The 27,894-nt window shown below is 44.3% G+C and overlaps 1 protein-coding gene across 2 annotated transcripts in view; it reads right to left on the bottom strand.

The window, feature by feature from the left end:
- Positions 1-27,894, bottom strand: part of grm7 (glutamate metabotropic receptor 7) — a 427,000-nt gene that overhangs the window by 271,352 nt on the left and 127,754 nt on the right. For both annotated transcript variants that reach the window (XM_033626794.2, XM_033626793.2), the window contains exon 2: positions 18,021-18,237. In XM_033626794.2, the coding sequence (XP_033482685.1) occupies positions 18,021-18,237 (217 nt within the window). The remainder of the gene's footprint in view (positions 1-18,020; positions 18,238-27,894) is intronic.

Below are 27,894 nucleotides of genomic sequence, written 5' to 3'. Positions count from 1 at the left end.
TTACTAGCTAACATTTGCTAATTGTATCTACTATTTTGTACCTTACTAGGTCAGCCATTCCTTGAGGTCTGGTGAAATGCTGTCAGGCTAATGTTGCTAGCTAATATTTGCTAACTTTAGGTACTGTTTTCTACCTTCTAGGTCAACTGTTCCCAGACGTCTAGTGAAAAACTGTCAGGCTAACATTACTAGTTAACTTTAACGTTACTACTATAACTAGCTTACATTGGCTAATTTTAGCCAGTATTTTACCTACAAAGTCGACCTTTCCCAGGTGTCTAGTAAAAAGCCGTGCAGCTAACGTTACCAGCTGACATTAGCTAACTTTAGACCTACTAGGTCAATGGTTCCCAGAGGTCTCGTGAAACGCTGTCAGGCTAACGTTACTAGCTAACGTTAGCTTATTTAAGCCACTGTTTCCTAACTAGTGAGTCAATCTTTCCCAGACATCTGGTAAACACTGTCAGGCTAACATTATTAGCTAATGTTACCGAACCTTAGCTGCTATTTTCTACCCACTGGGTCGACTGTTCCTGGAGGTCTGTCTGGTGATGAGACACCGTTAAAACATTTATGTCTCTTTCCAGATATCAAGAGCCGCTTACTAAAGATAATCCACAGACCTTGTTGTGAGCAGGAGCCATTTACTGTCTCTAAAAGTATATCCGCCAACTGTATCACAGCACAGAAGGAAGCGTGCATCTACTGCTAGCTGACCTAGCACCCCTGAGCTAGCTAACGTTACAGCTCACCTGAGGAGGACGCCATTCATGTGTACATGTCAGGCTGTCACAAGCCTCTTGTCCATGAGCAGACACACACTTTGAGGAAAAACATGTCGACATATTTTTGATTTTGGAGTGAACTGTCCCTTTAATATGTCAGCACTGACTGTATTGTGTCCTGATGTCGTGTGATGTAAAGAGTGTGTAATCCATCATCACTCTGTGTTAACAGTAAAGAATTCAATTCTGACCATGAAGCTCTGTTGATTAATTTATTTGCTCTTTCATATTTACATTATTACACGCCTGCAGCACGCATTAGCTACTGTGCGCTGAGGCAATCACCTGCTTACATATTCCATCATGACCAGAGGTACACGCCGCTCCATATGTAGCATACGACACGCAAACCATGAAAATCATTATAAAGATAATTTCATGATCTAAAAATGGAAACGGTGAGATGTGGACGTCTTTCCCGAGCTGTAATGTTGATCTATTATTAGAGATATAAATGAGATTTTCCTGTGATGTTGGAAAACAGCGCTGGGTCACTGGATCCATCATTTAAAGTTGTCAAAAAAAGCAGTATAATGTTCTGTAACATAATTCATCAGTGTCAAATCTGAAAACAGTTTCAACGTGAGAATGAAATAAGAGAGTTTAAACGAATGCGTTGGGTAAAAACTTTATAATCTGTGTGTTACGTAAAAATGATGAAATATTCAGCATCGTATTCAAAGTCATTTATTGGCAGCCACAGAAACAGAAACAGTATTTTGAGGAAGAGGTGGTCAGTGTTTGTTATAATCCTCAGATTATTCACCATCGTCTCTAAGACGACTGTCAGTATGCATTCAGGATCCTTTGGAAATCAACTGCTGAATAATTCAAACATGACCACCTGTGTTCAGTTCATGTTTCACAGTTTTGGTTCCTTCTCCTGATTCCATCAAATATAATTTGGCTCACAGAATTTAAACTTTGGTTCATTTTGAACACAAAATAATCCCCTAATGTTCGATCTGATTACAGGACCACTATTTAGACAAAATCAGTTTGTCACTGTGGCCCCTCAGCACTTTTAGAAACAACAGGAAGTTCACTGTTGTAGTTTTTCAGTAATTGAGACAGACACAGCTCATCAACACAATTCGGGTCCTTTACAACAAACACAACAGCTGCAATCAGTGCAAAATCCCTCTCCTTCCTGGATCTAGAACTCAGACAAATCTTAATAAGGGCCCACACATTTCTACCAATTCTATCAAAACTTTTCCACAATATTTTACCTCATTTCCATGATTTAAGTTAAGCAGTTTAAAATACGTCGGCCTACATAGTGATACAGCAACACTTTATTAAACACCCACTCTCCAGGTATTTGCAGATTAGCAAACTGCTCGCACTTCTGATAACTTTAGTCGCTCAACAGATCCAGAACCAGCTGCATTTGTCAACAGACCGAACCGGCCAACACATTCTCATCCCAACTCGTCAAACATCGTCGCTCTGTCAGTGGCCCTACACGTCAAACTGTGATGCCCTACGGTAACCTCCTGTATCTGCGTATTAATTCAGACCTGCTATATGCACTGTGTCTCTTCAAAATAAATTTCCATTTTCACAGGAAACGTACCATTTCTGCTCGTTAAATGTAAACAGCCTTTTTCAAAATACCCTTTCAACACAGGTCAAATACTTCGTTTTTAGGTTGATTTCTTTGAGACAACAAGAGTCCGTGGTTAGGGTTTGTAAAAACCGTCATGGCTTAAAAAATGACAGTTGTTACTAAGATGATGTCATGTCACCAGACACACGTCACTAGCGTAGCATGCTACACATACACATGAAACGACCCACATGAAAATATACAAATATAAACAATATACAAAAAATCAGTCAATTAAATAGAAACTGAATTGGAGACTATTTAAAATCCTTTAAATCATTTTTCATGCAAAAACCTTTCATGGTTCCAGCTTCTCATATAAATAGATGAGGACTTGCTTCTTTTCCTCTTAATTATTTTTTAATTTCTTACATTTATTTAAACTTCTCTGCATGAGTACTTTTACTTCTAATACTTAAAGCCCCTACAAGGAACTTTCATTTTGAGTTGATTTTGGTGACCATGTGGACAAAAGCGGTAGTGTTTTGCCGGAATGAAGCCTACATTTCCCATGAGCTCTAGTGCGTATTGTTGTAAAGACGCTTACCTGGCTCGCGCATGTGTTTGTTTTGGGGATGAATGAAACAACATGACGGGAAAACTTTGTCCCCGCTCCTATCGGGGATCCCAACTCACCTCTGCCGCGCCCCAGCTCCACCTCTCCGGCGTAAGCGCCACCGCCACCAGGGTAAACGCAGCGGTCGGCTGGTAAGGCTGAAGGCCTGTTTGACGAGCACTTCCACGGCTTCTTGGACTGAGTATGGAGCGGTGCCTCACCTCTTTATTTCTCGGCACTTGCTGGACCCTGTCGACGCCTGGCTGGTACCTGTCGTCGGCCCGGATGAGGTGTTTCAGCCCCGCAGCCCCTGCTCTCCTCGTCCCCGCTGGCGCGGGGTGAATCTGCGCAACCTGCGGCCTCTGTGTGTGGCTCCCCGGACAGCTAACTGCCAGGATTGGGCTGGTAAATGCTAGATCGCTAGCAAACAAAACGTTTATCCTGAAGGATTTCCTGACTTCCCGAGTATTCCCCTGGATTTTCTCTGTGTGACTGAGACGTGGCTGACTGTTGGTGAGTCCAGTGCTTTCACAGAACTTTTAACCGATGATTGCTGCTATTTTAACTCCCCGCAGACGTCGGGTCGAGGAGGAGGAATAGCGACTATTTATAAGAGTCACTATAAATGTAAGCAGCTAGGTAAGATGACGTGTGCCGTCTGAGTGATGTAAATCGTTTCATCCTGGAAGCGACCTGGGGCGGACCCGGACACAGTTTCCTAAAGGTATGGATATACACTATATAGAAAAAGCTTATCTTCACACCGATGGTCTCATTTGCTGTTGTAGGTATTTTGCATATCCAGTTAAAAGTTCCTTGTAGTGGCTTTAAGCACATTCTTCTGACTTTACTTACATACTTTTACTTGAGTACTATGTTCAGTGCGGCGCTTTTACTAGTAACAGAGTATTTTTACAGTGTGATATTAGTACTTGTATTTGAGTAAAGGATTTGAATACTTCGTCCATCACTGCTGCTGACAGGGCGAATGTTTTGCCATTTCTGGGTTTTTGGATTTTCCTGTAACACCAGTACTGAGACTAGAAAACTAGATTTACTTAAGGTTTACTGAACAGTTTGTCAGTTCCACTTCTGCATACTTTCTTCTTCTTACAGAAGTTTTCTGGAGACATCTCTGTGCATAAGCTGGGTGCATAAAGCACTGTAAGATTTTGTTTTAATTCACATTAAGGCTTCCTTTAAATAAAGTCGGTTGCACAAATCATTCCTCAGTCTTCTCCTTAAGGTTTCCTTATGTTTAAAGAAAAGCTTTAAATTCATGCACAGAGGACCTCAGCTACCAGAGTAAGGCAAAACACACAAGGTATCTCTGACTGCATCGTCACGGCAACATGGCTGAGTTTATGCACACAGCACAGCACCTGCCCGTCACCTGTGCTGACAGGTTATTGATGATGGAGTGGGATTCATCATTCAGACACCTGGGTAAGAGCTGATTTGGTTGGTTAAGAACACTTGGTGCATCTGGAGTTGACTTATATATTTAGTTATATTTTCTCTCACCAAAAAATTAAGAGAAATTCAAGAGGACGTTGCTGCGTGAGGCCAGACTGACATAAACTGACAGAAGTCATAGAACTGAAAAGGTGAAGAGCAGTGTGGGGGGGTTATTTTATATTTCCTTGAGTTTATGGTCCTTGTCCAATCACTGAGGCTATTTGTACCAAACATGGCGAACATGTGCTCGCATCACTTCATGTGGAACGTAATTCAAATCTAGAGAGAACGAGAGTGTGAAATCAGTGCAACTCCTCCAACCCACGGGGAGCAGTTTGACAGCTCAAATGAAGCACTCAGCTGATGTATCAGTGCAGCGCCACTCGAGCCGTCTCCTGCAGCTCTGCACTTTAACTTGATTTTCACTAAGAATCATCATTTTCCACTCGGATGACGGCGTCCAATTGTCCATGTCACAGGAACCAAAGCTGTGAAAACTTTCCCTGAAAATTATTTATTAAGTTCAGTGTGATCTCAAAGTGTCTGCAGCAGAAATGCATTTTGGAAAATGGAGGCAGTACATAAGCTAAACACTGCGCTCTGTGTGTGTGTGTGTGTGTGTGTGTGTGTGTGTGTGTGTGTGTGTGTGTGTGTGTGTGTCAGGGTGATGGATAGACTAATACGGGCTGTTATGACTGCATTGTCAGTGTGGAATATGAGCTGATGAATGAGGTTACACTGAGCTTGTACATATCTCTGGGTCTCTTTAGAATTGCAGAGTTTTAATGAGAAAATCTGTTTACGATACAAAGCAGAGTCCAGGCGAGCAGCTGCAAACACTGAGGTCATGAGTCTGTGGATTTTTTCAGATTTTATGTGTTTCATTAACTGAATCATTATGATTTCTGTGTTTTTTTCCAAACATGAAGATATGAACGCTTCTTTAAAGCCAGCTCCACACTTCAATGAACCACATTCTGGTGGTAAATACTGAATCTGTGACTGTTTGTCGTGCAGATAACACGACCTCTGTGTCTTAAATTGCGGCCGCGGCCTTGAAACAAACCATCCTTTAGAAGATTTGCTGCTGCTGCACGCCATTTTAACTTGTTCTCCACAGCCTCTGACTCTGTTTTCGGGAAAGTGTGTACAACACATTGCAGGAAATGTTGTTTCTTTTTTTTTTTTTTGTGCCGTGAAAAGTAGCGTATTAGCTTACTTTATCCCAGTTCCAGTCTTTTGACTCTCATTTTAAGCTTCTTAGCTTATCTGAAGGAAGGCATACAGGCTGATTTGAAAGGATGTTGTCTGCTCTTATCTTTCCTCTTTGGCCTCGAGACACAACGGATGCAGAGCGATTGTGGAAGAGCTTCTCCTTCACTTTGGCTCACAACTACCCGGAGAGAATACATTATGTGGCACATTCACAAGACATGAACTCTGGTCAGGTTCAGAAACAGATTTTACTGGAATAAAACCTAAAATATGTTTAATAAGGTCCTGTACAGTTCATCTTAACTCACCTCAAACACGTATCTGAGGCGTGCAGAGGAAAATAAAAGCTGTTCTTGTTCCAGTATCAGTACATGTACAAGCATGATCTCATTTAAAAGGCATCACTCTTAAGTTTTTTCCCAACAGTCAGAATCACTGTGAGTGCCTCTGTCACTGAGATACAGAAGTTGCAATGTAATGTAATATATATATTTTTTTATTTTCTTGAAGAAGATGCTGCAGATGACGAGTACTGGGAGGTGTTAGCTGGGAAACACAATGGGACCATATGATGAAGCCTCACGTGGTCCAGATTCAAAGCAGATAACAATATCACAGAAAATAAACACTTTTCAAAAAGAGGGTAAAACAAGTAACTGAATGTGTGAATACGAGTGAGAAACTAATTAACACAGGCAGAAATGTTTATTTAGGAGCTCACTGTTTATAAAGCACTTCCAGAGAAGTGATAAGAATACTGTTTTTTTTTTACCTTAAAGAGGCAACAGACAGGATTCGTTTTTTTTAGCTTGGCACCACCTAGCGTCAGTGGTATTGCGTCGCACTGTCGCAATGACCAAAGTGAGCATGGGGATCAGAGATAATCAATAAAATGTAGGCTGTAAAGCCACCAGTATACCTCTGTGTATATGTAGAATGAGAAGTCCTCTCTGGTCTAGCTAACATTTAGCCGTGTTACTTACTGATCCATTAGAAAGAAAGCTAGCTGGACATGGGTTTTGAAGCCTCTTTGGTCACGGAGCTCCCTCCATCTCTTGAACGCCTGACTGAGGTTTACTCTTGTTTTCCCTCTTCTTTTATCACTCTCTTCTTTGCCTCCTCACACAGAGGAGCTCCTTTTCTTTTGCTAGGCCGTTTTTCACTTGTCTCCAAACTTTGTCCGTCTGCCATTGTGCTCGTGACTCAACTATCTCATGCCCATAGCTTTAAATCCCAGAAATGTCAGTGATGCATCAGCTCAGACCCTGGTTGGCTATTGAGGCCGTAACAACAGCACTGGAAGCTCTTGTTGGCTCAAGTGAGGTGTCAAACAAAAGGTCAGGAGCTCTCCTCCATTTTGACATTTGCCATTTTGGTTGTTTACATGCAGGAGAGAGTGGGATGGGACAAGAGTGAAAATCCACTCCTGTGTAAGCGGCTACTGTCTGCACCTTCAGAGAGAGTTATTAATGATGTACTTTTTGGCTGATGTGGTTAAAAACTCCAGACTGTGTGTGAACGTGGCCGTCGACCTGTTTTAACAAACGTTACAACATGTCAGGATCTCAGCAGGTCGTCCTCCACAGTGTCTTAGTTACTCCTGAACAAACACGTGTTGATACAGAGAAGCTCAGCACGCTGCAGAGAGTGGTGGAGTCAGACTGACTGTAGGACACACACACACACACACACACACACACAAGATTTATGTTTGGAATTAAAAACTCAAACTTTTGAAGGTAAAGTGATGAGATCCAGCTCCTTGGTTTGAGTTGAAATCACAGGAGTCACGACTCGTAGCGCTGATGAGTCACTGAGTGAGTCATCACCTACACAGGCTACACCTTCCTCTTAATGACCTGTGACTCGGCTGACGGCTCTGTAGGCCGCCTCCCGTGGTGGAAGTCATTAAATCAGCGAGTTGCACTTTGATGAAGTGACTAAAAAGACGGTTTCATAACCTGGTTACTGCTTAAAAACTAGTTCCCATGTGGAGTGTGATGCCCACAGAGGAGGAGGTGAATCATGTGTCCTTCAGGTGACGTAAAATGATGGTGACACTGACCTTCAGCTTTCAGAAACAAAAAAACTGCTCTGTTGTTTATTAACCTACTGAAGTTTGTCAAAGTACTACTAAATGTAAAAATATACTATAAACTATATGAGATAAGTTAACAGTTTATTGTCACTGAGCACAGGCTGGCTGAAACTATTGAGACAATGAAATGCAGTTTAGCTTCAAACCAGAAGTGCAAAAAGCAGCGACATGCAGGGTGATGTGTGGAGAATAAACTGTAGGCGACAGACATAATGTGGTTAACGTGGTGACGTTCAAGCACAAAAACCACCTGGTAACCATCAGGAAAAGATCTTGGTCAGGCTTAAAACTCTGTGACTTTTCCAGGTTTTTCCATGAATGTGGGAACTCTGCCAGTTCTGGGACACAAGCCCTGCTGGAAACACAGCGATGACTAAAAAAACTAGAATTACCACCAAGAGGTTGTATGACTCCGCCCACCTAGCCTCGCGTCACCAGGCTTTCAGGCTCTTTTATTTTGACGGAAAAGTGCATCCATCGAATTCTGGATCCTGTCTCACTCGCCCTGGTTCCAGTTTCTTACCAAAATGGCCACTAACGGCCCCAGACTAGTGGTTGTATGACTCCACCCACCAGCCCACTCTGTGGTTGTATGACTCCGCCCACCAGTCCACCCTGTGGTTGTATGACTCCGCCCACCAGTCCACCCTGTGGTCGTATGACTCCGCCCACCAGTCCACCCTGCGGTTGTATGACTCCGCCCACCAGTCCACCCTGTGGTTGTATGACTCCGCCCACTAGTCCACCCTGTGGTCGTATGACTCCGCCCACCAGTCCACCCTGCGGTTGTATGACTCCGCCCACCAGTCCACCCTGCGGTTGTATGACTCCGCCCACCAGTCCACTGTGGTTGTATGACTCCGCCCACCAGCCCACCCTGTGGTTGTATGACTCCGCCCACCAGTCCACTGTGGTTGTATGACTCCGCCCACCAGTCCAGTGTCTCTGACAGTCTCCATCCATGTCAGTGAAAACATGGATGCTTCACACACAGAAGATCTATACAATCAGCACAGTTTCAAGATTAGAGTCACCAATTCAGTATCTGACCAAATGTCTCCCCTTCTGTTCCTGAGATATGACGTTAAAACATGATGATGTCACAGTCAAGCTGACCTTTGACCTTTTGACCTTCATTATTTTATCCTGTTAGACATTTGTGTCAAGTTTGGTCAGAATTAGTGAATGAATTCTTCAGTTATGGACAGAAACATGTTTGTGAGGTCAAAGTGACCTTTGACCTTCAACCACCAAATTCTAACCAGTTAATTCTTCAGTCCAAGTGAACGTTTGTGCCAAATTCAAAGAAATTTCCACAAGGCGTTCTTGAGACACTGTGTTCATAAGGATGGGACAGACGGACAGACAGACAGAGTGAAGACATGATGCCTATCGATGGTGAGGAGCCATAACAACCACTGTTGCTGTTAGTTGGTGTTGAACAGCGGTCTGCAGCTCGGCTGGCGTCTCTCTGAGGTGTCACATCATCCGCCCTCCCCTCCACCTTCTGCTGACAGTCAGCTCATTCACTATATCACGATAAACAACGCTGACACGATACATATAAAACGCACAAATGTAACCTACTTGTGTTTTTCCATTAAAGCATAATGCTAGAATCTTCTTCTGGTGTCTGAGCTGCAGGATCAGCGTCTTCAGTGTCTGTGAAGTGATGCTGATCTGATGCAACTGTTTGCAGAGTATTTAAATGTGACGACACCTGTTTTATGTTTCCTCAGAATTCTGACGTCTCTGAGAGATGCAGATCTTTACTGCACTAAGCTGACCACTAAACACAAACACGCTCTTTCCTCTCTTCTCTCGCTCCATCCTTGGTGTGGAGCTGATGTGTATCAAAGCAGTCGACTGCATCCTCTTTGAATTCTACAGAATGATGACAGTTCACATGAAGGCTGCACCTTGAAATATCGATGTCGCTTCGACTCAATACTGCAGCCCGCGGGACGCCGCTAAGCTCCTCTTTAAAACGCTCGTTTGGAAATGACTCAGCATCAAATGTGGAATTTGCTTGTGCGCTGAAACAAAAGAGCGAAGCATGAAAAGGGATCAGTCAGTGTCACTGCAGAGATGGAGAAACACTGCTGTTTGGTGATCATGACTGAGCTGAGGGGAAGAAAGAAGAAGAAGCGATGGATTTGTTTTACAGAACGGAATATTTAGAGGAGAGCAGATGAGTTAGTTTGATGAATGGCGGCCTCGCTGCTCTGAGATAAGCTGAGGAAACATTAGTACAGCCTGAGCAGCCATGAACTATATTACTGAACACTGACGCCGTGCAGCGTGTTTCCTCTCGCTGACTGATCTCCCCCTGAATCGCTTCAGACTGGTTATCATTCGCGGAGTAACACACCATGGTCTGATGAAGTAAAGTGAAACCACCTCTCCTTTCTTTTTTAGCACCCTCACCCCCACCTCCACCCCCGCGCTGGTGATAAGTATGTGTCACCACTCTGTGTTTATGGGAGCAGAGGAGGCTAATAAAAGGCCGATGCACGCCATCCGGGATTCCCAGGTAATCAAATACAAGAATTATGTGCTACATTAACTGGTGTGTTGCTTCTAATATTTCTCCAGACTAATGAATTTATAAATAAACACAGTGAGGGGGACGGCTGTTTAGACAGAAGATGGAGGAGGATGAAGAGGCAAACAGCTGCAGAGAAGAGTGATGGAGCCGCCATGGAAACAAGACCTGAGGAGTCTGAGCAGAACACGACAAATGTCCATGGAGATGGATGTGGGCTGTAGGTGGAAGTAAACAAGCCGACATCTCTGCAGCAGAGCATCACTTTGAAACCTGAATGAAACACTGATGGAATTCACTTCTCAAGAGCATCTGCAGAGAAATCCGTCCTGCACATCCTGACGTTCAAACAAAAGGTCAGAATGGAAAAATCTGTAACTTTAAATGAAGTTTGGTCAAAGTTTCAGCAGACAATGAGACTGCTCTTCTCTTCCAACAACAGAATCCAAAAGTCTCTGCTCCATGAAATTAATTTCATTTTGTTTCATCTACATTAATCTTCTGAGAAGTGTGCAGACAGACGACCGACCAGGAGCACGAAAGACCATCAGTCCGCACTGGGCCGACAACGCTGCTAATCTGCTGGCTGGTCTCTCTTATGTTTCAGATGTTTGTTCATTTATGTGTTTGTCATGATTCACTATGATTTAAACTTTTTCAAGATTATCTCTGATGTTGATCACAAATAAACATCCATAAATCAGCTTCTAAATTACAGGAAAAAAATGCATCTTAATGCAGTCTAATCCAATCTAAATCGAATGTAATTAATTTGCTGTAACCGCTTATCCTGTTGGGGGTCACGGGGGGTGGAGCCTATCTCAGCTGACACTGGGTGAGAGGCAGGGTTCACCCTGGACAGGTCACCAGACTATCACAGGACTGACACATAGAGACAGACAACCCACGCTGACACAGGGAGAACATGTCAGAGCAAATCAGCTCCAAGTGGCTGTGTCAGAAAACAGATCAACATCAGGTATGAAAGTCCTGTGAGACAGAGTCTGGCTTTCCGAGGTTTCTTCAGTTGTTTTATTCGTTGCAGATCTTTACAACTATTCACCGACAGAACAAAGCAGGTGTGCCTTGTTGCATGATCCATAATTTGGATGCCCCCAAAGGGGGATTTTGAAAACAGCAACACACTGATAGCAGACAAAAGGAGAATGCCGTCTGAAACCAATGACCCAAAGGCAGGTTTATAGCCACAGTCTACATCCTGTGAGTCAGACTAGCTTGAGGCTAACCTGCTGTTTCAGTGTCACATGCAGCCACGTCGTGTTGGTGTTCCTGAAGAGTAATAAACCATCACTCAGATTTGTCCACGCTGTGATATCGCAGCCGTATGTGAGATGTGTAATTTCATGAATATTGCTGATGATGTCAGCACCGCTCATGTCAGAAACCAAACAATGAAAACAGTTTAATTTCAAACCAAACAGTAGCTGCAGGTTCTGTTCACGCCTCATGTGATTTTTAGCTTGACTCTAATGCTCCACATGGCAAATAGCTGGGAGACATTATTCCCTCCTGTTATCTGCTGCCAGGACTCTGCTCAGATGGTATTACGGGCGTCAGTTACCCAGTCAGCATTCTCAACCTCTGAAGGAATGAAAAGCAAATATCTCTCAGCGTTTTTCTTCACAATGCTGCTGATTCAGAGATAATAAGGGCAGGTTCCTCAGGGTCTTACAAATGTGTCTGTGTTCCAGGAGCTGCAGAGTAATAACCTCTGATCAGGAAACCCCTCTGACACCACACTTTCTTCCTCATGTCCAAACACAAACAGATCTGAAACTGTGTTTCTGGTACATGCTTTACACTCTAAGTGTCAGACTGCAGACGCAGGTTTGGTTAAACTCAAAGGTTTCACTAACAGCATTGTGGCTTGACTGAGGCCAATGTTAGGACATGAAATCCAGTTAACGTGCGCAGCTCCTGCTGAAACAGACTTTATTTATGTGCTCATTTATTCTTAATTAAAGCTATGGAGTACTTACTTCCATCTACAAGACAGTTGAGCATACACTTCCAGCCTAACAAGGGTGAGTATCGACTACACGTTCTGCACTTTATGAGCTCGTTTTTATCTCGAAGCAGATCTGTGAAAATGAAATCTTCAGAGTTTCAGTCTTCACATAAAACAACTGACTGAGACAATTACACAATGAAAACGGTTCCTCCATGTCAACCTGTCGATACTCCCCGCTCTGCAGAAAAAGACGTTTCATAGCGTGGTGTATATATCGACTATCTACTGCGTGTGTATGAAAAGTAGAGCACGTCTTCTCCGATGTCTCGTATACTTTTATTACTTAGTGGATCGGAAACTCGTTCTTTCCAAAGAAAAGAGACGTTTCTGGAAAACATGGATTTTCTTTTCTTCTGCAATAAAATCTGAGTTTCATTTTGTGTCTGTTTAATTAATGAATGGTGATAATGTGGGAACAATTGTTTTCAGTGCGTTGTGTCTTATTTAGTAAAGTTGGGTCAATTTCCGTTTTGGTGAACGAGCTTAAACCAGTTTGATTCAATGCAAACCAGCTGAAGCAGCATTTGTCATTATGACGTGTTCTGGCAAAGTAAAAGTCGCCGACATCATCGACCTGCGCTGATGGCATCATGGCGCTAAATCCAACTTACACTGCTTTAGTAATAAGCAACATGATTAACATAATAATATGTTTATAAATTAACAAACGGAGCTGCTATTGTCCGACCTGCAGTGAGCCAAGGACAGCAACATGGAGTTCAGATTTCGGGGCAGAGCGGCGCAAGCAGTGTTTGTTTACAACAAAGTTCATGTGTTTTGGGGCGACAAGAGGAGACATGGCAAAAAAACTTAAACTGCGCCAACATGGCAACACTTTGAATTGTACGCTGAACTTTTGTTGGATGCTGTGTTTCTATTTAAATCTGTCGCTGGCTTTGAAATCACCACAGTGGACGAGGAACAGCTGATTCATGAAGTTAAGATGAGGAATGATGACACCGTACCTTCTTATGTCACTACAACAACCTAAATGAGGTGGAGGCTGGCTGAAGAGAGATCGCCAGGGAGCCGAACGTTTCTGGGGAGTGAAATGAATTCTGCTAATAAAAAGCTAGGCTACTGCTGTTGGTCATATTATCATTTCCAGTAAATATCACAATGTAAAAAATGTTTTCTGTCTGAAACAGTAACGTTACAAACAGACAGCAGGCAGGCTACCTATTTATCTTTTCAGTGGTCACGTCTCCAGTCCGACCTCGACCGCACAGCTGATAGCTACGTGGTTTGTTTTAGGAATGCACGATATATCGGGCCGAAAAATTATGTTTCAGTTTCAGTCACACTAACATGTTTACGTGTTTTTTAAAAGTGCGGTTTTAGTCGTACCGACACATTAAACCCATTTTCTCTGATGTCATGGAAACATGTTGAGTGATGTCATGACCCTTCCTTCTTTTTAAGGTTCCCTGATTTCAGCAGGAACTGCAGAGGGACCATTTAGAATGTTCATGTTTCAAGTTTAAAACAGTCTATGGCCAATTAACAATCAATACCTGATCAGTGTCTGTGGTCAGGATCAGGGTGGGATGTCTTCCTGCACACCTGACACTTCTGCAATGAACGAGGAGAGATATGATCGACTGTCTGCTGGGAGACTCTGGACTGTGACATGTCCATATCCAAATATCCATCAACCTAGATATGATACTCCAGTCTGTCCTCACAGCGCGTGTTCGCCAGGACGTCACTTTGTTCTGACTCTGCGGTGGCGGTTAGTTCATCAGAGTCGACTCAACGACTGCAGGGACGAAGAGAAGTTGAGAGAGAAGCTGAGAAAACTTTAGATAAGAGAGAAACTGTTTCCCTGCTAATCAGTCTCCCACCACCTGACTAATCACTCTGGATGTGTGTGTGTGTGTGTGTGTGTGTGTGGGTTCCTATCTTCAACACCCTGCTGGAAACCAACGCTGCCTAATTATATTACCGCCGCTGTGTGTGAGAGAGTTTACATGTGTGTGTGTGTGTGTGTGTGTGTGTGTGTCGACTGATAGAAGGAACCTCCCGCAATCAATACATGGTGGATTACTCACAAATCTGCAGATAACCCACAAAGACCTGAGCACATTTCTCACACACACACACACACACACACACACACACACACACACACACACAGAGCTCCTCTATCAGATATTTTATAATAGTCATCTAAGAAGGCGCAGAACGTATTCTGGGATTGATAGCATCAGAAATAAGAGGATTTAGGGGCAATTACATCATCTGCACAAAGACCAGACTCTCCTAATGATGCACCTCTCATGGATTTATCATCCATCTCTGAATCTCAGCGCGGTCCTGACTGACTGACGGCAGACCTGTAACAGCAGACCTGTAACAGCAGACCTGTAACAGCAGACCTGTAACAGCAGACTTGTAACAGCAGACCTGTAACAGCAGACCTGTAACAGCAGACCTGTAACAGCAGACCTGTAACAGCAGACCTGTAACAGCAGACTTGTAACAGCAGACCTGTAACAGCAGACCTGTAACAGCAGACTTATAACAGCAGACCTGTAACAGCAGACCTGTAACAGCAGACCTGTAACAGCAGACCTGTAACAGAAGACCTGTAACAGCAGACCTGTAACAGCAGACTTGTAACAGCAGACCTGTAACAGCAGACCTGTAACAGCAGACTTGTAACAGCAGACCTGTAACAGCAGACTTGTAACAGCAGACCTGTAACAGCAGACTTGTAACAGCAGACCTGTAACAGCAGACCTGTAACAGCAGACCTGTAACAGCAGACTTGTAACAGCAGACCTGTAACAGCAGACCTGTAACAGCAGACCTGTAACAGCAGACTTGTAACAGCAGACCTGTAACAGCAGACCTGTAACAGCAGACTTGTAACAGCAGACCTGTAACAGCAGACTTGTAACAGCAGACCTGTAACAGCAGACTGCAGAGCTGGAACCATATTAACCATAAAAGCATATCTCCTGTCACACAGTCTGCAGGGACGCGGCTCAGCGACTGAATGTTTAATGTGCTGTCAGCAGTACAGTCCTGTTACACTGTGTGTGAGGTCCGGCTGTTACTTTCTCACACTGCATTGTTACAATGCATTTCTATGCACGAGGAGTAAAACACACATATATCCGTCCCAATATTAGCACATACTGAAGAATCAGAGGCCGTGCTCATAAAGCATCCTCAAGGTGATATGCTGCATTTAACTGACCTCAACGGTCAGGAGTCAGAGCTGGAAATGATGGTACACACAGTGTTAATGTCATCAACAAAAACTATGACAAAAACTATGAGTCAACGACCTTTCTTTCCATGATTAAGACAAGATGATGACGAGCTAAAAATAGATCTTGATAATAAAAACTAAGATGAAATCTATGTTTCATTTTCATTGATGAGACGTGATGAAAGTGTTGGTGGTGGACTGTCGGACACTGACAGCTTGTAATGATCTTCAGATGTCTGATGAGCCACAGGCTGGTAAACTCCAGTAAATAGTCTGCACCAGGATGTTTGGGTTGGTGCGAGTTGTGAGCTGTAACTCAGCAGTAAATAATCAGCCGTGTGTGTCTGACTGTGGATGGTGGAGCTGCTGAATGGATTTGCGGAGTTTGTTAGTTGCAGCGGTGGCTGTTAGCAGCTAGCTCCGCTCGCAGCCTTCACAGCTTCACCCCGCAGGACTCCACTCAGTCCGGACTGGAGAAGGTTTGTGGGTTGATGGTGTTTGACAGGCAGGTAGGAGGCTCAGTTATCTGTGAGTGTAGCTGTGCTGTAAGTAAACAGGCTGAACTCAGATCAGTTTTCTCTGACAGAGATGAAATGAGATCAAATGACTACAAGTCAACTAAAATGTCATGGCGTTTTGTTGACTGAAACATTTTGAGTTGTTGTCAACTAAAACTAGACTAAAACCATGAAGGATAAAATGCTGACTGCACTCCAGTACAAAAAGACAGAAAACCAAGAAGTTGTTAAAGTGACCACTGTTATCAACAACACCTGACGACACATTACACTTTATCTAGTGCACACTAACACTGTCGCAACACGTCCACAGGTAGAAGCTGGACTGAACTGTGAGTACGACTGTTTTAATGAGACACAGGTCGACAGAAGTGCTCAAACAGTTCATCACTTCACCTTTCACTGCTGTTTATGCACTGAGCCACGGATGCACCACCGATTCATGAGGTTCCTCCAACTTTCTCTGCTAAATTTCTGATGTCAGGGGGCGTTCAGGTTGAAATTTCCAACTGGGAGCTCAGAAATTCTGACATTCGGGTGCAGTTGCATCGACATTGACTTTAAGATCTTACTCCTCACCTTTAAGGTCGTCCACAGCCTCGCTCCTCTGTACCTCTCCCAACTCCTGCACATCCACACCCCCACCTTCACTCTCAGGTCTGTGTCTTAAATCCACCTCACTGTCCCCATAGCTCGCCTGACCACCATGGGGTATGAAGCCTTCAGCTGCTGCGCCCCTCGCCTCTGTAGCTCCTCCCATCGGACATTTGTAACATCAACTCTGTCTTCACTTTTAAATCCCGCCTCAAAACTCACCTCTTTCAAATCAGTCTGACTCCTGTCCATCCAGCCACACACATCCACTACTGACACTGAATTTTATTGACTGTACACTTGTTTTACTGAATGTTATTATTATCTTATTATTTATTTTCTTATGTGACTCTATTCCTCATCTTGTTGACCTTTTTAATCTGCTGTTATCTTCTCTGTAAGGTGACCTTGAGTGTTGTGAAAGGCACCTGGAAATAAAGTGTATTCAATCATTAAATGGAAGACACCAACAGTAGCTCCTGACTGGCAAAGTTAGAGTGCGTGTCGACACTAAGAGTGATTAACAAGGTGATAAAAGAAGCTCTGAAGTCTGAGAGAAGTCGCAGATGATGACACTTATTGTCTCAGTGATTTGTAAAACTACGGTTATTAAACTTTGAGTCTGGTAATAATCACCTCGTGTCTGTAACTGTCCTGAATATTGTCTCAAACTCAACCTGTTGCACAGATAAAGAGACTGAACGCAGCTCGGGGTGATGCTGAGAAGGACCGCTGTGCAATTCATTTTATCAAATCACGCTTCAAAAAGCAGCACAGATCAATGATCAAGGTCTTATCCCTGTGAAAATACTGGGCCAGTGTTTGCTGTTGGCACAGTTAAAAGATTTCTCGGGGCGTCCTCTGTGCTCCCTGGCAGCGCTGTGTCCTTTAATAATCCTCTAAAAACTGCAGCACATAAATGTCAGGTCACATCCTAACTGGTGAGTTGTGAAGAGTCATCAGATCGTTCTAAATGTCACTGAGATTATTCAGGGAGCAATCAACATCACTGTACACTCTAATTAATTCCCTTCAGGCTCCTGTGACTCCACAATTGATAACTGATCTGCTTTTGTTTTTACGTCTACATGGAGAAACACATCTTTTAGTACCAGATCTGTGTGCTAGGTACCCCAACAGAGGGGGGACCAAACATGGGGACGCTAAGGAACGCTTCTGTTGGTACCATTCACACAAAGTGTACTGAACCATACCGTACTGCTCAGTGGAAACAGGGCTTTAGAGTCACAGACTCCGCCATGTTAATAAATAACTGCGCCACCTGCTGGGACACTGACAGTGCAACAAAATGTCAACCTGGTGACCAGGTAACAAAACGGCCTCTTTTCTGATTGATCGTCGCTACAGAAACTGATCAGCATCTTACCTGCTTCCCTGGAGAGCTGCATGAAGGCGTCCACTCCTTTCTCCCCGTAGCTGCCCTCTGACGCCACAGTGGAGACGTAGTTCCAGCCCATGGCCTTGACGATGTCCACCATGGCCTGGGCCTGGAAACTGTCCGGAGGGACCACCCGAGAGAAGAAGTCGTACCGCCGGTCGTCACTGAGCTCCGGTGCCGTGGATGCATAGCTGATCTGAGGGATCTGGAAGGAGAGAGGGGAGAGAGAGGATGAGGAGTCAGGATGGTCGGAGCGTCATCGAGGACTGGGGACAGAGCAGTGTACTGTATGAATGTGAGGTAGGGTTGTGCTGCTCAGTATGTCTGGATGTGTGAGGGTTTTAAAAAGGCCAAACATTAAATATCAGACACCATCACAATGTTAAACCAAGCGACAACCTCCAGGGCTGACGAGCGCCGTAATGCGCATGTGCCAAAAGCTGCAGTTCATCCACTGGCCACTGGGGGCTGGGTGCAACAGAGCAAATCCTCACAGACTCCAGATGTTAAAACTGATCTTTATATATTACTGGTAAATATCAATTCAACATCTTCCTGGTGCACAGGCCAAGGTGATGTGAAACCTTGATGAGACTCTCATGTGTGGACGGATGACGTACGTTTCCATAACATCAGAGGAAATGATTTATTGTGTCAGTCTTTTAAAATCCCTGTAAACATGTTAGTGTGAGTGAAATGGTCCTGCAGTGTCTTTAAAATGTGGAGCTGCAGCTTCATTAAGTGGAAACGGAGTTAGTTCGTGTTAAAGGAAAGTTTCCCTCAGAGCCGCTGCTCTCACTGTGTCTGTATGAAGATGAGGATGAAGGCAGGAGATGAAGAGGGGATTCCCTCTGTTTGCTGCAAAATGAGTTTGACACACAGTGAAGAGTAAACGTGTTGACGGTAATTAGACTGTGTGAGAGGTCAGGGATTATCTGATCTCTGTCCGTTAGGGTCGTCACTAATGGACGGTGAAGATTAAATTCCATCCCTCAGGAAAACTCTTAAAGTTGCAAATCCTCCCTCAGCAGATATTTCTTCCTCCAATTACCCTCTGATCCCAGCGCTCACTCACTTTATGTCCAGGTTAAAGTTGGTTGTATGCAGAGCAGTGTTGCTGTGTGTGTGGAGCAGGTCAAACACTCACACAAGTTCCTGTCAATCACCCACAGCGTCTTTAAACTGAGGTGCTCAGTGTGGTCCTGCAGCAGCTGCAGACTCACTCTGGGTCCACAGAGAAAATATCTGCTTCAAGAGTTCATGTGTTGTTTGGTAAAACAAGTTGTGCTGGAGCAGACCTTCTGTTTCTGCGCCATACTGCATCACACTGTGTCCGTCGTTACATCCAGACTGCAGACAGTCAGCCTGGTTCCAGGATATTCAGTTTATGCATATTTATAAATATATATTTATATACTGCTGGGATTTCACAGCCCAGTCAGCAGAAGTAACTGCTGGCATCATATGTTCCTGCAAACCACAAATACATTACACTTATATGTTGCATATGTGTCATGTCAGCGTTTAGTAACATGATCTGAATTCATCATCAGGAGGTGGAGGGGACGGTGGACAGAGTGACACCTCGCCTGTCAAGCTACAGACCTCTGCTCGAGACCAACAAACAAACTGTCATCACTAACCTGGAAATCCAGATGCTCCGCCCCCAGCAAATTCAAATTTGCTCTGCACGGGGATCTGGCCCCGACGAGCAGAGCCCGCTGAATCACCATCGGACCAATCGCATCAGTCTATCTGACAGAGGCGGGCTCTGGGCGGTTGTAACATGATGAGCACAGCGCTGCACCGCAGGAGTCTAAAAGTAAACAGCCAAGATGGCCGCTGATGAAGGACCGCGTCCATTCAATTTAGCTTTGGAAGAAACGCTAAGCCAACTACACTTATCTTTCTCCTTGAGAGGAACAGAAGACTGCCCTAGAAGTCTTCGCTTCCAGGAAGGACGTTTTTGCTGTTTTGCCGACGGGATACAGCAAAAGCATAATATATCAGTTAGCCCCACTGGTCGGCAAACACATGGGGCTTAGTGCAATGAATACGTCACCTTGTTTTTTGCTCTGATTGGCCATCGTGCTGTCCAATTGCGTGCGGCAGCATTTAATATGCCTCAGTTAGTGCCGCCCCTTGGGTAGGAAGGGTGTATCGGTGAGGGCCAGACTCAAAATCTTTCTAGATTTCAGTCTGGATTTCCAGGCTAGATGATCACGGTTCTTCCAGCGTCTTTCACCCCTGACATTTGTTTTTTAAGCTGCCTTTGGTTCTTTTGCCTGCGACTTCTCAGCCCCCGAACAGGTGATGTTAAGCTTCCTGTGGCTCTTTCTCCAGCATTTCACCCCCCAAAACGTTGACTTTTCTTTGGGACCCATGGCTTTTTTTTTAAGCAGGACTAAAGCCAGGAAAAGCATCTGACACTGCTGTGTCTCCAGCGGGGACTGTGACTTAACATCAGGTCAATCAAACCAAGTCAGGATTTTTTTCCTGCCCATAACGAAGTCTTTTATTTTATCTTTTTGCTTAAACTAAACACATCATTAACCACAGCATTGTTGAAACATAAAGTTGAAACATTGCTGTCACATAAACATACAAACTGAACATATCTGTGATTTGCAGAAATGTATAATTCTAACATTTATTTTGGCTGGGATGCATTTAATCACCACTGAATCACACAGAGATGTTGAGCTACATTTTGCAGCTGTGTGCCTTCAGTCTTCATCTCATGTTGCACACAGCTTTAACAACACCCACCATTAAGGCAGAGCGACCTGTGTACAGCCTGAGAGGTGAAACCCAGGGCAGCACCACTCGCTGCTGAGTGAAGCTTATTTCTGTCAGTGGACGGTGATAACTGAGCATAAAAAACATCCTGACCAGCTTCTCTCCTCTGGATTACAGATAGTCACAGGAAAGTGTTCAGAGAATTATAAGAACAAGCTTGACAGTGATTTTGAGTCTGTCATATATTCTTCCATTTCATTATGCTTGTTTTTTTCATTATAAAGCAGTCTCTGAGATATACAAGAAAAGTGAAATGACATCAGAACTTTATGACATGAAAAATGACTTAGATGGGACTATTTCAAGAAAAGGAGAAACTGACCTCTGAGGAACAGAGGAGGTCAGACGGACAGATTAAGATCAGCTGATTAAACAGTGTCTGTAAGTTTCATTTATCAGCGTATTGTCATGCTTCAGACGGTCCACACGACGCCTGACAGTCACAGAGCAAAGTAAAGTGATTTAGTGATTGAGTAAAGTGTTTGAGGTTTTGTACCAAGCTGCAGTGAGGGTCAGAGTCACCTGTCACAGTGAGGCTGAACACAGCGATGCAGCCGCAGAGCCTCAGGTCTTCACCAAACTGTGCTGCGTTAGTGGCGCCGTCCTTGAAACAGCTGAAACGTGTTTAAGCTTTTATGGCTTCTGACTCAAGAAGTCACAAAGGCCACCTCATCTGGCCGCCGGTGATAGATGCTGCATCACACACACACACGCTAAGTCATAAAAATACTCGCACACAAAATGTGAAGCACACACACACACACACACACACACACACACACACACACAGAAGTTACTGTGGGTGAACGTACTGTTGCACAAACCAGAGCTCAGAGACAAGCATGCAAGCACATGAATATGCAGATATTGCGCGCACACGCACACACACACACACACACACACAGAAGTTAGAGGTTGAGGCCTCCGGCATGAAAACATAGTAAAACCTCAGGGAACCAGAAACACCTTCAACCTGCTGCTGCTTTATTCTGCACCACACACACACACACACACACACACAGTATGCAGGTTCATCACAGTTACTGACACTGCGTGAGGCCGTTATCCTCCCAGAGAGAGACGGACAGGAGATCTGACAGCGTCACTTCTTAATTCACACACTAGTTTTGGAAGAAGCAAAACAGCTTCTTCTGATGTGACCCATAAACACACCTGAGCTGAATAAGCGTGCTGCGAGGTGTGGTAGGAGGTGGAGGTCTGTGGACTTGATCTCTGACTGACCCTTAGAAAACCTCCATGTGCATAAACACATTCTTAACAGGAGGAGACACTCGAGCAGCTCAGACACCGATAGATAAAATAATCAGATATTAAAGACTTGATCCAAACTAGACTTGCACCGATTTATCAGCAGTGCTCGCCATTGGGCCGGTTTCTACGTGATCGGACATGACCTGCGGCCAGTCTAAAATATGCCGATTTATAACACCAGTCAAATTCCCGGTGCGCCGCATGATTGACATGGTGTAACATCTGTAGCGCACACACACACTCATGTGCAACTCATGGCTTGGGCGATGTGAGGAAGTGGAACATGGGCGGCCTTAACCCTTAAGGCCTTAATCATTCACGCACACACATCAGAAGAGAGACCTGTGTGAATTTTCCACAGGAGATATTTTTACTTTTTTGTCTACTCAAGAAATTACCCACAAATGCTCTACACCAAGAATTATTGTTTTATTTATCTGTTTTTATTTATGTATGCCTTTTTACTTATTTATTTTAATACTGTACCTGAAGTTATATTTGAGCAAAAAGGAAAATGTTTCTTAACAGGATAAGAAACATGTCACTGTTTGTGTTTGTTTGAGATGATTATTGAAGAGCTGGTTGTGTCTTGGTTAAAATGTTCTAATAAAGCAAAGATAGAAAATATTGCAATATCTTGTGTGCTGTAAAGTGGTTTGAAAAAAATGAATCGGAATCGCCCCAAAAAATTGTAATCGGTGGAAGTCTAATCTGTGGAGGACGTGAACAAAGAGAACACCAACAGCCCAACACGTCTTCACCCTCAACTTGTCAAACACAGCTGCACTGAGGCACCCTGTGGTGTTTGTCTGCGACGCACAGCGCTGCATCGTTAGCTGACGCTCAGAGCAACTGTGTGGTGCGGACTAAACACTTTTTTTGGTGGGCGGGGCTTAGCTGGAGGCAAAACAATTAGCTAGTGCTAGCTAGCAAATTCTGTTGACTAGTTTTCGACAATAGAGGAAGATGATGTGAGTGATGTGTTCAGAAATACTCATTCTGAGTGTGCGTGTGTGCGTGTGTCTGTGTGCATGTGCGTGTGTGTGTGTGTGTGTGTGTGTGTGTGCAGGTGGACTGCGGGGGCACTGCTGTCTCACGACACAGAGAGAGAGGGGGTCAGGGAGGGGCTGAGCGAATCAATACGCTGTGTGCAGCTAAACAATGGTTAAAAATGTGTATGTATTACACATGTCTGATTTGACAGGTTAAGTCAAAGCGATCAATTTTAAATCTTTATAGAAACACTCTACAATAGCCAAAGTGTGTTTGTGAAGTGTTTTAATTTACTTTACTCAGAGCAGTTTACAGTAGTGATGTCAGGTAGGTGTGGTCAGCTCAGAGCTCACACTGAATCATCCACCTTTGCTCACTACATCTCAGCCTCTCTCACCCTCAGCATGTATAAATTACAGGTTATGAACTCCTATTTAAAAAACACAAATGTGAAAGTATCAGTTATCTCATCAGTGTCGGCCTTAAGAAGTAGGTCATTACTGGTTTCTACTGACAAGAATCCACATCATGCATCCCTAAATGCAAACAGCAAAGTCACTTATTAAATGCATTCCTGAAAATAACGTGTTTATGTGCTTAGTGGGAGGAGATCCTATCCACGCACACATCCTGTCATCTCCACAGCAGGCTGTACATGGTGAGCTCCACGCTGAGATGAACCCGCCCAGACTTCATCATGACAGGCTCGGGCGCTCAGTCACCTCCTCTCCCACGAGCGCTCCTCTCTAAAGATAATCTTTTCTCAGGTCTCCACACTTTGAGGAGCAGAAATAACCTCTGGAGCTGATGGTTTGGGGCCGAACGCCTTTAGAGCTTCATCTCTTTCTGTTTCTGCTCCACTGATGGGCAGCTGTCTGCCTCTCACAGGTGGATCCTGTCGTCAGTTTACGCCGGCTGAATCTGTACTGGCCCCTCCACCACCTACTGCCCACGAGACATTTAGGAGAGGACACTTATTCTGATATTTATCGTCTCACCACAGACACAGTCAGCGTCAGAGCTGCAGCAGAGACACAGGTCCTGGAGGATGATGATGTGTTTGAACCAGAGTGCTGCAGTTTGGGTAAAAAATCGAACTCCTTCTGCTCAGAGTCCAAAATGAGTCTGAACACAGATATAATAATCAGATTTATAAATTCACTGTGACTGTGTGTGGATTTCATCTTCTCCAAAGTCCATCATGAATACATGTCCAGAGACCTGTGTAGAAATCACAAAAAGAGACGGCTTTGAGGGCTGACGTCACAGTGACATCATGTTATCAGCTGGAGGTGCAGCTGCCTCTCCCCCACAGGGCTGTAGGCTCCATAGGAGTGTTAAAATGTGTTTGTCTTGTTGTGTTATTGGGAGCCAGAATAGAAGGAGTCATGGCTCAAAACCAGCCGCCACTGCCCGTCAACAAAAACAAAGACAACTATGGTTAAATGTGATAAGACCAAAGGACTGGACGGAGGCCATCATCAAAAATGCTCACATGTGCAGCGCACACTTCATATCAGGTTAGGGAAAAAGTATTTCCTGTTGTAGGGATGAATAAGGTTATGTGTATTAAGGGTTATCATGTCCACCTCATCAGAAACTGGGGAGGGATTAAGAGGAAGATTGGATTTCTCTGCAACGCTAACTTTTTAGCACATTAGCTAACGTTAGCTTCCATAGCAAAACAAACAAGTGTGGTCCTCCTTTGTAAGATTGGCTTCCTGTGACATCATCCATCATCGTTGAGTCAAAGTGGACATTTGTGCCAAATTAAAGAAATCCCTGTGAGGCGTTCTTGACATGGTGTGTTCACAAGGGTGGGATGGACAGATGGCGCAGAGGCATAAAACTCATGCTGCATTATGGGTATGTTTAGCCGTGCTAGCAGCATGGCTCTTGGGTTCTGACAGAGTGTGTGAACACTTCCTTTGAGCCGTTATCAGGAGAGCTCAGACCTCCTCAGAAAGCTGTGCAGCAGATCTGGAGGGCCTGATGTTGCAGCTCTCCTCAGGAGCTCTTAAACACGTTGATGTTGCCTCCTGTTGGCAGACGTCACACTCCTGCTCCTGATAAGGAAAGTGAAGAGGAGCAGCTCCTCAGACTGCCATATATGTGGTGACACAGCAGGCGCTCAGGTGGCCTTCAGAACTGACTCCATACATTCCTGTCTAACACGGCGTCGGGCCGACCGTGTCCGCCTCCTCGGGCTCCAGCAGACACAGCTGCCTGTCAGACGCAAACACACACACACACACACACATACTGCTACAGTCACACTGATGACACGCCCTCTGAGCTCTGTGTTACTGCACTGACATTTTCACACACACGCACACACACATTATGTCAGTGCTGGGAAGTGATGAAAACATGGGACCAAAGACAGAAAAAGATATCAGATAAAAACAGACTGAATTATTAAAGAAGACGGTGAATCCACATTATCTGCAGCGTCCATCAGTGTGACTCTGGGACATCTGCCCCCGTGTTCATCCTCTGAATCAGCTCCAGGTACAGACAATGAGACACTCGACAGGTGTGACAGGAGAGAAAAGGACAGAAAATATAAACTGCTCCTAAAAATGAAGGGTTTGAGATCAGCTGATGTAGCTGAGATGTGAGCTGAGCGTGACATCATGTCCTGTCTGAGCTAACACATTAGCCTTATGTTATTATGTGTTCACAGAGCACGCTCCACATACACGTGCCCACAGGAGGAGTTACAGGTGACTTAGACAGATCTGTACTGACGTCAAGAGCCAGCGTGCAAAGACACGTCATGAAGCAGTGGTGCAGCAGAGGTGTCTTCCTCAGGGTGAGGACAGTCCCTCCCTGCGTCTCTCTAAGAAATGGAGACACCATCACAGAGTCGTGTGTCACCTGCAGGACTGAGGCTTCAAACATCCCCAGTGAGCTTGCACAGCAGCACTGGTGTCCCTGGGACAGCCGAGGGGACTCTTTGGGGCTGTGGTGGTCACTGTGGAGGCCCACATGGTGAGTCCACAGTGGGGGGGGTGGGGGGGGGGGGGGCACCAGCGTCAGCACAAACTGACTCAATTTTCTCAGCTCAGAGCCTCGAGGTCATCAGTGACAATAAGGAGAGCAATGGAAGGAGAGGAGCTCTCCGCCTGTCGCTCTGCTGCTCAGCTGAAACCTGCTGCTAAACTGCACTTGGTGTTGGTTATTTTATCAACTGTGTCGAGCACATGGACTCATAAGACCCCAAAATAATGCTGCAGTGGCAAACTGTCGGGAGATAACAGAACTTGTTGTAGAGAATGTGACAAACAAAGAACTCTGCCAAGCAAGAATATTCCTCCCTAAGACACGACGACAGTTTTCTTTTTATTATTTTCCTTGCAGGCAAACATTTTACTACAAAGTGCAGCACTTACATCACATTTAATGAGCAATAACCATGAAAGTGACTTCATCTAAATCACATCAACAAACTCAAATTCTGCTTCAGATCAGCCTCCACTCATTTTGTACCCAAATGAGCTCCGGCTCAGGTGCATTTTTTAGGATATATATATATACATTATATTTTAGCACATTATATCAACATTTTTCAAACATTCTAATAATATTTTTTTGGACATTTTATCAACATTTTTTTGGACATTTTAATAAAAATTCTAAGACATTTATCAGCAAGTAGTTGCCTATTTCAACTCGTCTGATTGTGAATCTTTGCTGTAAACTGTGCTCAACTTTAATCACAGGTATCCACCGTCATTCATTTGACCTTTAAGAAATACTTTGCAGATTTTCAACCATCTTTGTGTCAGAACAATGTGTCGTATGTTTAAATGAACTGTCACAAACTTCCCTCCATCTTATCAGCGCCCACATCTCCCTGCTTCTCCTCCATCTCAAAACAGACGCATGACGTGAAACGTGTCATCACGCAGAGCTGAGCTGACTCTGGGCTCTCTCACCACCAGTCGGCCATCATATTGTTTTCTGTGTCAAGCTGATGAGTTTGCATCACATCACCCACCAGAGAGAGCATTCATTGGTCCGATGCAGCGCAGTGCATTCTGGTAGTTGTAGGTTTTCTTGAGTAAAGAGAATGTCGCAGTTCTTTTCTTCTGTTTCCTCTGGTCATGTTTCACTGATTTCAAAAGTATCTGCATCTCTCTGCTGCACAGACAGCCCAGTCTTATGAAAAGACCGTCTCCAGCAGTGAAATACGTCTTTAATCTGACCTCACTGCATCTTAAACTGTCAGCAGGTGATTCAAATCAAAACTTCTTCACTGAACTTCATCCACTGATGCTTTACAGAAACACAGGCGTAACATGCAGGAATGCAGAGGTGCATTCAGAAACTTTGCCAGATCTTTCACTCAGCTCGTTTGTGCTGAAACACTTTGATGAACTGTGCTTGGTTTTAAATTGGAGGTGTGAGGGGAAGACTTTTAATTAGCCAGGTGAAGTAGCTTTGAGGCTTTATCAAAGCTGCAGACGTGATGTGCACAAACTAAACCCTGAAACATCCGGCGACACCACTGAGGGTTAAGATGAGTTCACAGCTTCCTGTGCACGTTCATGATGCTGAACGAGACGTGTGTGTTCCAAAAACAGGTAGCAAACACACAAATAAATACAAATATATGTGCGTGACATGAGGACTGAAGAATAGAAAAGCTAACACAAGGAGCCGTGTGACTGAAGTCCAAAGTTTGGCAGCAGACGCTTCGCCCTCCACCCTGTGATAGATTAGACTCATAAGCGGCCTGGTCATCCCTCTCTCCCTCTATCATACCTGCTGGCATCTCTCTTTCTTCCTCTGG

The sequence above is a fragment of the Epinephelus lanceolatus genome, chromosome 1 (genome assembly GCF_041903045.1).
Source record: "Epinephelus lanceolatus isolate andai-2023 chromosome 1, ASM4190304v1, whole genome shotgun sequence".
Classification (NCBI taxonomy): Eukaryota; Metazoa; Chordata; class Actinopteri; order Perciformes; family Serranidae; genus Epinephelus; species Epinephelus lanceolatus.
Note: the sequence above shows the minus strand (reverse complement) of the source record. Positions and strands in the feature narration are given on the sequence as shown.